Genomic DNA, 13,361 nt, shown 5'->3' with positions numbered 1-13,361 from the left:
CTCAACCACTGCGCCACCAGGAAAGCCCAAAATGGTAGTTCTTAATCTAAATGTATCAATGATTATATTAAGTGTAAATGTTCTAAATACCTCAGTTAAAAAAGAGATTGTTCAGATTTTCTAAAGATTAAAAAAAAAGACCTAACTAAAGCCTATCTACAAGAAACACACTTCTAATTTAAAGATATAGATAGATTAAAGGTAAAAGAATGGAAAAAATGCACTATGCAAATACCAACCAAAAGAAGGCCAAAGTGGCTCTAGTAATATCAGGCAAGGTAGACTTCAGAACAATGAATATTACCTGCAATAAAGAGGGATATTACATTATGGTGAAGAGGCAAATTCATGAAAAGATGTAACAATTCTAAATATGTATGAATATAACAACTAAGCTTATATATATGTGTGTGTGTGTATGTGTGTGTGTGTGTGTGTGTGTATATATATATATATATATCAAAAACTGATGGAACTGAAAGGAGAAATGGCTAAATGTATAATTATAGTTGGTAACCGTAACATTAATTTCTCAGTAATTTATAGAACGAGTAGAGAGAAAATCAATAAGGAGAGAAGACATTAACAACATTATCAACTAACTTGACCTAATGAACAGTAGAACACCAGCAGAATATACATATGGAATATTTAGTTAGGCCATATTTGGTGTCATAAAACAAATAAATGCAAAATAATCAAAATAATGCAAAGTATTGTCTCTCACCAAAACAGAAATAGCTAGAAATCACTGACTGAAAGATACCTGGAAAACTCAATATTTTGAAATTGTACGACAAATACACACACACACACATACATACCATGGGTCAAAGAAAAAATAACAAGGAAAATTGGAAAATATTTTGATGTGAATGAAAATGAAAATATATCAACATTTTAAGGGATGCATGCTTAGAGGAAATTTATATCATTTGATGCTTATACTAGAAAAGAAGAAAGGCCTTCATTCAATAACCTAAGCTTATACCTTAACTAGAAAAGAAGAACAAATTAAATCCAAATCAGGCAGAAGGAAGGATATAATCGAGGGCAGAAATCAGTCAAATTGAAAACAAAAAGGGAGTAGAGAATGTCAATGAAACTGTCCTTTGAAAAGATCAATAAAATTGATAATCCCCTAGCCAGACTGACTGAGTAAAAAGAGAGAAAGCGTGAATTACCAGTATCAGGAATGAGAGAGGGGATATCACTACAGTTCCTGCAGCAATTAAAGTAAATAAGGTAATATTTTGAATAACATGATCGTAGTATATCAGAAGGGCACTGGAACAAGGCTGAAGGCTGGTCAAATCTGGGACCACTTGAGCACCAAAATAATTAAATCCAGTAATGAATTATAAATCTTTGAAAAATAAAAGAGAATTCATGATTCCATACTGATTATAGATAGCTAATGGAGAAGGAAGGGCTGTTGCTTAGAGAAGGATGCTGAATGCTGACTGATAAGTATGGAGGAAGTACTTGAGTTGGAATATTATTTTGCAACCATAGTAGTAAAAATTGATTCAAGCAGAAGACACCAATCAATGCTAAATCTGGGGAGAAAGTTAGATGAGAAGCAGGATATATCCATGGTCTTAAAGATGGATATCATTGCTTCTATATGTAATATCCTTAGGAGGACACAACACCAATCATGTAGTATTCAGGCTGGTAATATATAACTTGAACAACATGTAAAGAACTTGAGCACATCATTGCCTCAATGTTATTACTTCCTATGAAGTGACTTTTGGAACTTAGGTTGAGTTTTCTGAGGTATCTTGAAATACTTAGTTCTTCTCTACCTGAGCCTAATTAAACCAGACTCACTCAGTTTTGTTCCAGAGACCACCCGGTGACCAATGAGACGTATTACCTTTTAACAGAAAAATGAACCTGATATGTTTTGGAGAGATGTTGCCAGTCTGTGTTCTAAAGCCTTAGTTCTGTTAAAGCCTGTGGGAAAACCATAGCCTTTCAGGAGACCTTTTTCTGGGTTTGGATCTACTCTTTTACTTTTTATTTGGAAATCATTTTGGACTTATAGAAAAATTGCAAGAATAAGAGTACAGAGAACACTTACATTCTTCACCCAGATTTACCTATTATTAACTTTTTACTCCATCTGTTAGCTGGCTGTGTATTTTTAAATTTTGTTTTCCTTCTTTGTTTTGCCAGAGTTTTTGTTTTTGTTTTCTTTTTGGTCGTGTGATATGTTCTAAAGACATTCAAAGCTAAAGAGGGTGCATACATTTGCATTTTGAAACCCAGATCTGTCTTGGCCCATTTGTGATTTCACTAGAATTGAGGCAGCCTTTTATCTGGGATGAAGAATAACGTTGCAAATTTGTATAGTGGTGGAAGAATTCATGTGCTTTCTGGTAAAAGTGCATTGGGTGAGGGGTAGAGGTTGTCAACCCAAATGTCTTCTGAAATCATTGAGGGATTATCTCAATGCTATCTATTATCAATATGGAAATCTGGTGAGGAATTATATTGGGGCTAAAGAAGATAAGTGGTATTCCTTGATTAAGTTCTGTTTGGGGAGCAGAGTTAACAACTTACTGGTCATTTAAATACAGTTGAGAAAGAAGAGCAGGGTGCTTAGACATATGTTGATAAAATTACTTAGGTTGGTGAATTTAGTTCTAAGGTCCAAACTGATTTTTGATCAATTAAACTACTTCTTGTTCCTCCCTAGATGTGCAGAAGAGTTTAGGGCACCTTTTCCTGTTAGATCACAGTTCATGAAACTAAGCTTCTTTTTTTTTTTTTTTTTTTTTTTTTTTGGCTGCATTGGGTCTTCATTGCTGCATGCCGGCTTTCTCTAGTTGCAGTGAGCGGGCTTATTGCGGTGGTTTCTCTTGTTGCAGAGCACAGGCTGTAGGCGCGCGGGCTTCAGTAGTTGTGGCTCACGGGTTCTAGAGCGCAGGCTCAGTAGTTGTGGCACACAGGCTTAATTGCTCCGCAGCATGTGGGGTCTTCCCACACCAGGGATCGAACCCATATCCCCTGCATTGGCAGGCGGATTCTTAACCACCGCGCCACCAGTGAAGTCCCTAAGCTTCTTTTTAAGATCTAGAACTTAATATGTCAGGATCTAAGACTGTTTTTCTGTGTTTCAGGACCTTTGGAATTTCCTGAGACAGGCTCATTTTCTTAGAGTAGGAAGATGTAAAAGGATTTTATGATCACATAAATGAAAATGGAAATTCCAAAGTTGATATAAATACAAAAGATCAGGCTTATACACAAATATTAATCATTGCAATGCTAAAGCAGTCCTGTAGTGGAATTGAGGTATTGGGCTATTAGTTGAAATGTGGAATATTCTTTTAATTCACATCTATGGAGTTAAATTTTACAAGCCATTAAACATTGTAACTCAGACTATCTGTCAACATGTAAAAATGCTTGAGACATAATTTGGAAAAATCGGAATACACATTTCCTGCACACTGTGATTGTAACTAAAACTACTTATGTATATGAATAAGATGAAACTTCATAAAAAACTTTATATTGATGAACTATATTGTAGTAGTCAATGTGCGGGTAATTCTTCCTGCTCTACTTTTTTTTTTTTTTTTTTTTTTTTAAATTCATTTTGCCTGTTTTTTTTTTTTTTTTTTTTTTTTTTTTTTTTTTCAGCGGTACGCGGGCCTCTCACTGTTGTGGCCTCTCCTGTTGCGGAGCACAGGCTCCGGATGCGCAGGCTCAGCGGCCATGGCTCACGGGCCCAGCCGCTCCGCGGCACGTGGGATCCTCTCGGACCGGGGCACGAACCCGTGTCCGCTGCATCGGCAGGCGGACTCTCAACCGCTGCGCCACCAGGGAAGCCCCCTGCTCTACTTTTTATACTTTCAGTAATGTTATATAGCATTTGCAGTTAAAAACAAATTAACCACCTTTTTAGAAAAAATTAAGCTTTACTTTTTAGAGCAGTTTTAGGTTCATAGCAAAATTGAACAGAAGGTACAGATTCCCCATATACTCCCAACCGCCCACCTGTGCAAAGCTTCCCCCACCAAAGTGGTACATTTGTTACAATTGATGAACCTTTAGTGAATCATCCTTAGCACCCAGAGTCCATAGCCAGTTTTTTAAAAACTGAAGTTGTCTGAATTTTGAAAATTGCATCTGAGTTTCTGGGTCACTGACCCAGAAATCTGTAGGCAGAGAATCCTAAACTCTTACTCTTTGACTCCTGCTAGAAGCTGTATAAAAATGGAAGCAACAACAACAACAAAAAAAGGAAGCAATAGGAAGTTTATTCTCATTAATCCCCCCAGAAGTCCTCCAACCCCAACCCATTTTACCTTTTAACTCTTTTTATTTCCCTCTCACAGTCAGGGGACTGGGCTCTGCCTGTTCGGTTGTGACTGGGCAGTCCTGTCTGCAGTGTTCCATCTGGAATTGTCTCCTTTCGTCTCTCTCTAGGAAGTGCATTTTCGGCTGAGCACCTCAAGCTTCAACTCCAGAAGGAATCCCTAAATGAGTTGAGGAAGGAGTGTACTGCGAAAAGGTAAATGGAACACTGCGAATGGTTGTTATGAGTGTCGAGTTTACTTTGAGGAGAGGATTTGGAAAAGGAGTATTTTTTAAAGCTGCCGGTATTAGTACCAGTTAATATGTTCAACGCCACTTTCACTTGTTCAATACCTACTGTGCTAGAGTCGGTTATGAGACCTCCTAGTATGTAGTCAGAATCGGAAGCATGGACACTGTTCTAGATTTCAGGGCCACAGCACTGTGACTTAATGTTTGAATCTCCTCCTCTTCCTGTCTTCTACATTTAGTGCAGCTTACAGTTTTTCTTCAGTAACTCCTTCAGACTTCTGTTAGCTCTCTTGGCTGACCTCAACAGCTCCCAGGTTCTCTCTCTAACATCAGTCTCTCCAGTTTTCAGTTCATCCTCCATGTTGCTAGCAGACTTCTCCTAAAATACTGTTTTTTTTGTTTTGTTTTGCCGTGCACGGGCCTCTCACTGTTGTGGCCTCTCCCGTTGTGGAGCACAGGCTCCGGACGCACAGGCTCGGTGGCCATGGCTTACGGGCCTAGCCGCTCCACGGTATGTGGGATCTTCCCAGACCGGGGCACGAACCCGTGTCCCCTGCATCGGCAGGCAGATTCTCAACCACTGCGCCACCGGGGAAGCCCTCCTAAAATACTATTTTACCATCATTTTTTCTCTTCTTAAGAACCAATGGTGATTGTTTTGCCTCACTGTCAAATAACCTTCAATAAAATGGCCCCATACAGCTGTAGCTAATTTCAGTTGCTCTGTGACATTCATTTAACAAATGCTAATAGTTTTTCCCGTTATTTTTCCCAGCACATGCTTAACTTGTTACCACCTCTGATCTTTTCCTCATCTTCACTCACTTTTCCTAGAAAGTCATCCCATCCTGCATTTTTCCTTAAGAAACCTTAGCAATTGAGAAACCTGAAAAGAACCTTGGAGATCATCTAATCCTCTCAGTTTGCAGATAGGAAAGCAGAGCCCTGGAGGTTACTCTGTCCATTTCACTAGGAAAGCAGGACTAAATCCCTTTAAGTCTTCAGTGCTCTTTGCATTGTACTACTTTAGATTCCACTTTGACCTACTGTTTCTCCTAAATTACCTCCTTCTTAATTGTTGACACAGCTGAGCAGGTAATATGCTGTACGGGTATTTTAGCTGTTGGTCATGTTTCTTAAATAGTTCAAGAGAAGAGCTACGTCATCTCATGCCACAGCTTTTTGCTTTGTCCTTTTTTTATTCTGTTATTTTTGTAATATGGCAGCAGGTTATTTTTTGAGGTAGTTATAATATCTGTAGTTGTAAATGAAAATAGAATACTTTTTTGAGGAAATACCATATGGATATTTCCTAAAAACAAATTGGCCTCAGGTTAAATGAGACCTTGGTCAGCTTACTGAGCCTCTCTAAATCTTGTTTTCTTGTTTGTAAAATGGGTATAGTAATACCAACTGAGTAAGTTGTTGTAGTAATTAAAGCCATTTGTGAAGCTCCTGGCATGTAGTAGTAGGTGCCCAGCCAGTGATTTTGTACGTTTCACATCTCTTAGCATGGTGTTGGACACATAAAATAGGCCTCAGTATAGTTAGCTTGATTGATAGTATTTAGTGATAGGTCATGACTCATGTTAGCTATTATTCTTGCTTCTACTTCTGTGGCCCAGTACAGACCATTAATCTTTCTCTGCATCACTTAGGTGGAAATAACTGTTAGAAAGCATGCAAACATGTTTTTTTTAACAAATGTGTTTTTTTTTCCTCATTAGAGAACTCTTTCTGAAGACTAATGCCCAGTTGACAATTCGTTGCAGGCAATTACTATCTGAGCTTTCCTACATTTACCCTATTGATTTGGTAAGTTTCAAATTTTCTGGGGAAAAAAAAATTTTTTTTAAGATGATTTCTGTTTGAAATTTTCTCTCAAAGCAAAAACTCATTGCTCTAGTCTTAATCATATGCTCTGTCATGATTCATTCAGAAGCTAATATTTATTTAAAAAGTAGATTTGGAATTAGTTGGCATTAGGTTCCACCATTTGATTTATTTTCTATCAGTTTGGTGGTGGGGTGCACTCATCTTCATCTGAAAGAATGCCAAGTTATTTCTGGTTTCTTTAAGACCTTTTCACTCAACCAAATTATCAGCTTTCACCATATCTGACACATAGATGCAGGTACACGTGCATTGCTTTAAAAATATAACGGCTAATTAATTTATATTTATTAGTATTACCTAAGATATTCCTGAGGTAACTGTCAGGATATTAAGTTTCTGAATCTGGTTTCTTAGAGTAAATACAAATGTAACTGGTTAGAATATTTTTTAGAGAACTAAATCTGCTAAATTTGGTGGTTTTGTTTTCTTTTTAATGAAAAGAGACTTAAAAGACTCATTTTCTGAGAGGAAACCTAATAGGATTTTAGGTTGCTCACAGAATCTTGTTAATTCTACTTAAAATTTTTCATTTATAGCTATAAATTGGTCAAACGATAGTTTTATGATTAAAATTTGACACGGTTTTTTGCTTAGATATGATGTTTTAAATGTTTATAGTATAGAGAATTTGAAGTGTATATCAATGTACAGAATAGTATAATAAATCATGTACTCATCATTCAGCTTCAACAATTTGGTTAATAATTTGAGTCTATGACAGTATTGTCTGAATTAATACTGACGTAAATTTTTTAGATTTAGAACTTCTTTGCTTTATACATAAACAAAATTAATTTCATTCTTTGGTTGTATTTACAGAATGAGCATAAGGATTACTTTGTATGTGGTGTCAAGTTGCCTAATTCTGAGGACTTCCAAGGTATCTTATTTCTTATACTTCTAAAGATTTGGTATAATATACGGGTATGTTGCAGGGAAAAAGAGAGAGATCTTGAAATGTTGGTTGCCTGGCACTTTATCCAGAGGGTTTCTGGACCTTCTGTCCCTTCCCAATTGTAAGTATATAGAGTCAGATTCCCTGATGGAAGACTTAAGAGGATATTTGGTCTAATCATGAGAAAACAAAAAAATTGTTGAACTTTCTATTTGAAAGTTAAAAGAAAATACTTTTTGAATGAGCTTTAAGAAAATCAGACAGTAGGATTCTCAAGAATACTAATAATATCCCTGTCCTTTTGGTTTGCTTTTTCATGAAAAATTTGTGTTGGGAGCAAAGCAATAAACATTAATTTCTTCTATTTAGAAAACCATATTTCTGCTGATGTAAAATGTATTTGAAAATTTAATTTTGTGACATTCCCACCCCTGTAGGTTAAACTTGTTGTACTGTCATTTCTGTCCTCTTTTAACTAAAATAAATTTACATTAAAGATGTTATAGATATGATTCATAGTAATTGCTATATTTAAAAATATTTTTCCTAATCCCTTTACCAGTATGCCAGAGAAAAGAACTTATTTTATTTGGCATATTGGTTAGAAAGATTACTTTTATTGTTAGTAAAGTGGGTTCTTTTCTCCTAATATAAACAATGCTTTGAGGACTGTTAAGTAGTTGTGTAGATTATTCCCAAAGCTAGCACATTAATCTATTTAGGAATAAGTTATTCAGGAAGAAAGCATTACTAGTTCTGATTGGGACTTTCTTCCATTTCCCTATAAAAAAATGTTGTTATTTGTGGTCCTTTAACATTTAAGACTTTTAATATATTACCTCCTTTGTCCTTTACAACAAGACTTACAAGTAGTTGGGACATAAGAGTGATACAAATGAACCTAGCTATGAAACAGATACAAAATCAGGGACACAGAGAATAGACTGGTGGTTGCCAAGGGGGAGAGGAGTGGGATTTTGGGATTAGCAGATGCAAACTGGTATATATAGAATGGACAAACAACAGGTTCCTACTATATAGCACAGGGAACTACATTCAGTATCCTGTGATAAGCCATAATGGAAAAGAATATGAAAAAGAATGTAAATATATGTATAACTGAGTCACTTTGCTATATAGCAGTAATTAATACAACATTGTAATTCAACTATACTTCAATAAAAAATAAATTAAAAAAAAAAAGGAAGAGTGATTAAAACAGGAATGGGAAGACCTATATTTGAGTCCTGGTTCCCCTTCTAGAAACCATCTATTTTGGAACAAGTCATCTAAGCTTTGAGTTGATTTTCTAATTGATAGTATGAGCACATTAGTTCATGTACTACCTGTTTTACATGATTGTTAAGATTTTATTTAAGGGCAAGACATTTTGCCTTATAAGGAAGGTGGTATAATCTCATTTTACAATGTGTAAATGAGCTATTTAGTGACTTGTATGAGACCATAAAAGCTAAGCAGTGATCTTGCTGGGATTTGTCTGGTTTCCATTGTACAGTGTTCCCTCTAATCTCTGTAAGTCATACAGATGTGCTTTGGTGTTAATTTTAGGTGTTACTTGTATGTTATGGTGTCTTGAAGCTCATGACACATCTTTTCCCCCATTCTTTCATTCCTTCATTTATTTAATAAACCTATTAAGTACCTTGAGCCCTGTGTCAGGTTGCAGGGATACAGAATATTCATTTATTGAAAAAATATCAGTTGAGCACCTGAATGCCAGACACTGTGCTGTGTTTTGAGGATATAATGATGGAAAAAGCAAATATATTCTCTTCTTTCATGGAGCATACAACCTATTGAGGGAGACAGGCAATAAACAAGAAAATAAGTATTTAAAAAGCGTTTAATAAAGGAATACACTATCTTAGAGAATAGGGGAACCTACTGTAGATAAAGCAGTCAGAGAAGACCTGTCTGAGGAGAAACATTTAACCCAAAATCTGAAGGCTGAAAGGAACCGACTACACTACAGCTGGGGGAGGAACATTCTTAGAAGAGGGGGCGGTCATGATGGAGGATATGGAGGAATGGGCTTGATATATCTGAAAAAATTCAGGGTGAGGGGCATGGGAGAAGATACCTGTATTTTGGGCAGATCATGTAATCTCTCAGCTTAATTTCTTCACCTGTAAAATGAGGTAATATTTACATCTTAAGTTCATTGTGATGATTGACTGAGATTGCATTTGAAAGGGCTTTTCATATAGAAGGCACTCAATAAATGTAATTGGAATTAGTTGCAAGAGAGAGGAAGGAAGGAAGGACAGAAAAGACCAGAGCAGCCCTGTGTAGCTGGAGCATAGTGAGAGAAGGGAAGAGTTCTATCAGAAGAGGTAAGAGAGTCAGCCAGGGCCTTGAGGCCTCTGGAAGGAGTTTCTATTTTATTCTCAGTGGAGTGGGAAACCCCTGAAGGGCTTCAAGAAGGGGGATGATATGAGTTGATTTATGTTTTTTAAAAGTCACTCTGACTGCTAAATACAGAATGATCTGAGAGGCGGCAACAAGAGAAGCAGGGCTATCAGTATTGGAGTATCACCTTAATTCATTCTGGGATGTTTCTTGACTCTATTTTTGTTTTCTGGAGGTGATTTATTTCCTAGTTTTTCCTAGCTTTTGTTTGCTATCTATACTTAGTATGCCCAACAAGCTGAATACATTCCTTCTTCCCTTAAAAAAGTTAGTTTAGCTTTCAAGTGCAGTTTTTACTGCTAAAAAAATGAAATGGGAGATAAAATGAAATAAATATTTAATTCTACTCTAGGGCCCTGTTTACTTCCCATGACTTCTAGGAATCAGAAATTTTAAGCAGCACATATGGTAGTATTGGACTTTAAAATCTTACATTGGCATTCTGTAAGGCACTTCCATGTACTAAATTTACTGAGTGCCTTGTGTGTGTCATTTACGGTGTCAGGTGCTGGGAGTATACAAAACTGACCAAGGCATTGATCCTACCTCCATGAAACTTCAGTCCACTTGAGGTTAACGAGGCACTTAGAAGTTTATACCAGGTACATGGGACTCAGTGGGAATAATCAGGTCTGTCAGGAGGGAATCAGGAAAATCTTTATAGAGAAGATGATACCTGAGGTATTTTAAAAGATGAAATGGTATTCCCCTTTTGAAAGAAGGATGGGACATTTTAGGTTCGGTGAGTAGAAATATGGTAACGTGGAACATCATACATGATGCTGTCTTGTTTATTTAATTCTCACCACTGTGAGAATTAATCCTTCTGTGAGGGAGTTATACTCAACTTTTTTTTTTTTTAAAGACAAGAAAATTGCAGCTCAGAGAGATTAGTTAATTTTTCCGAAGACTCATACTAGCCAGTGGCAGAGCTAAAATCATCCCTGGTCGGCCTGATTTTAAGGTCCATATTATTCCTGTCATGATGCAGTTTTCTTCCTTGTTTTGAATAATAACCTCTTCCAGACTTCTGACAACCTTTAGTGTTCTGTAGCAGCTGCATTCTTAGTAAGACTCTAGTGACAGAACTCTAAACCGGTTATTCTGTTATATTCATGAGACTTTGCTGGGATAGACTTTACATTGTATGGCTTGATACTGTTTGGGAAACTCCTCCATAGTGACCCAACACTTACTGTGCTCTTCTCCTCTTCTAACTGGGTAAGTTTCAGTTAGAGTATTCCAGAGAGACTGGGACACAACGGGAGAAAGTTGTCCAGTGAAGGGTATTCATTTGAGTTCCATTGACTGAGACATTTCTCATCCAAAAAAAAAAAGAAAACTGTGTGTGTTTTTAAGTAATCCATAACATGAGAGCCTTTCGTGGTAATGAGACCCAGATTTCCTTCTGTGTCTGTATCCCTTCATACAGGCATGGTTTCTTGGAAAGGAGAGTCCATATGTCAAACAGTGTCTCATTGAGAACATGGAATGATTCCATAGATGCTGTGGCAATGATTAGAGTCTTAAATATTTTGTCCTGTCTGGATCAGTGGGTGCATGGTTCCTTACCAAATCAGCTGCCTCAGTGATTGGGAAGGCAGGATGGTAAGAGCTTTTAGATCACTTATTGTACTTGGATGCATTTGAATATTAATAGTTTGTCCAACATATAAGTCACAGGGACATTTGAATGAATTTATAATGTTGTCATGGCCATTGTGGGTTTGTGGAATCTATTATCATAACAATTACATAAAAGATTTAATTATAAAAATTACTGCAGCCCCGAGTAGATACCTACATTTAAAAAAAAAACAGGGCTTCCCTGGTGGCGCAGTGGTTGAGAGTCCGCCTGCCGATGCAGGGGACACGGGTTCGTGCCCCTGTCCGGGAAGGTCCCACATGCCACGGAGCGGCTGGGCCCGTGAGCCATGGCCACTGAGCCTGTGCGTCCGAAGCCTGTGCTCCGCAGTGGGAGAGGCCACAACAGTGAGAGGGCCGAAAAACCAGAAATATTTATTATGAGGAAACTGCAGAATTTTGTTTTGTTTGTAAGCCCCTTAAAACATTGTTTTAATAAGGGCTTTTTCACTTACCTGAGTCTACGGTTTATTCCTGTTCCTCCCTGAACCCTCCCACTCCCCCTCTAACTTCTTTTCACCAACAAACCTATCATCTGTGACCTTTCTAACCCCCAGAGCAGCATAAGGCATACAAGCCTCTGCTCTGCATTAGGTGTTAGGGGCGTCATTAATGCTTACTGGAAAAGCACACCCCAGAGAGCCAGGTTTTGGCTTTGGCAGGTAAAAAGTCTTTTAGATCTTGGAATGCTGGAAACCTTAAACCTTTTGGTTTTTTTAGCTAAAGTGATTGGCAACAGAATGTGACATCTGAGGTTTCGTGGCCAGCAATAGCCATAATTAACCACATGAGCTCACATTTTCCCATTGGAGGTACAGTGGTCTTGGGGTGATGAAAGTGACTTCCCTACCAGGAGGTGGTTTTCCTTTTGAGGGTATTGGAATACCCTTGGGCCCTGTAATGCCTTACCCGTGGTCCTTTTAAAATGCTTTTTAATATAAAGCTTCAATATTGGAAATCCAACACCACAGTGTTTAACTGCGAGGCTGTGACGGAGCACTATGGCCTGAAATGGGAAACAACCTAGGGTTTTTAATGGGTGGAGTGGGGAGTCTTGTGGTGGAAACAATGGTGAGTTTGAATAACTAGAATCAAAACTGATTTCCAGTATTACCCAGTTTTCCGTTTTTGCTATTTCTTTTTGGTTTTTGATGTACATATATAAGATTCTCTTAGAGATGCCCTTTTATGTTTAAATTTAATCGAAATTGGGTTTTTTTGTTGTTTTTTTTTTTTTTTTTTTTTTTTTTTTGCGGGCCTCTCACTGTTGTGGCCTCTCCCGTTGCGGAGCACAGGCTCCGGACGCGCAGGCTCAGCGGCCATGGCTCACGGGCCCAGCCGCTCCGTGGCATGTGGGATCTTCCCGGACCGGGGCACGAACCCGCGTCCCCTGCATCAGCAGGTGGACTCTCAACCACTGTGCCACCAGGGAAGCCCTGTTTTGTTTTTAATTAATTAATTTTATTTATTTATTTTTGGCTGCTTTGGGTCTTCGTTGCTGCACGCAGGCTTTCTCTAGTTGCGGTGAGTGGGAGCTGCTCTTCGTTGCAGTGCGCAGGCTTCTCATTGAGGTAGCTTCTCTTCTTTAAGCTGCACAGGCTCTAGGTGCACAGGCTTCAGTAGTTGTGGCGCACGGGCTTAGTTGCTCCGCAGCATGTGACATCTTCCCGGACCAGGGTTCAAACCCGTGTCCCCTGCATCGGCAGGCAGATTCTTAACCACTGCGCCATCAGGGAAACCCATAAAATTGTTTTGATTATTGAAAGGAGATGGTGTTAGAAGACCAGTTTCCGTTCTTTTAATATATATGTGGATGTAGTCCTCGAAATAGGCAAACTTAATTCTTTAGTATTACCCTTTTAGTAATACGGAAAACTGGAGATGCTTGAGTGTTTAGCTTTGGATAGATTTTTTAAACTGTAGTTTGCAC

General features: G+C 37.9%; 1 protein-coding gene across 2 annotated transcripts in view; it reads left to right on the top strand.

Annotated features, from left to right (window-relative positions):
- The window catches only part of UVRAG (UV radiation resistance associated), a 330,820-nt gene that overhangs the window by 179,761 nt on the left and 137,698 nt on the right, over positions 1-13,361 (top strand). For both annotated transcript variants that reach the window (XM_032641020.1, XM_032641019.1), the window contains exons 9-11: positions 4,447-4,531; positions 6,294-6,381; positions 7,282-7,342. In XM_032641020.1, coding sequence (XP_032496911.1) covers positions 4,447-4,531; positions 6,294-6,381; positions 7,282-7,342 — 234 coding nt within the window. The remainder of the gene's footprint in view (positions 1-4,446; positions 4,532-6,293; positions 6,382-7,281; positions 7,343-13,361) is intronic.

This window comes from Phocoena sinus, chromosome 8 (assembly GCF_008692025.1).
Source record: "Phocoena sinus isolate mPhoSin1 chromosome 8, mPhoSin1.pri, whole genome shotgun sequence".
NCBI lineage: Eukaryota > Metazoa > Chordata > Mammalia > Artiodactyla > Phocoenidae > Phocoena > Phocoena sinus.
Note: the sequence above shows the minus strand (reverse complement) of the source record. Positions and strands in the feature narration are given on the sequence as shown.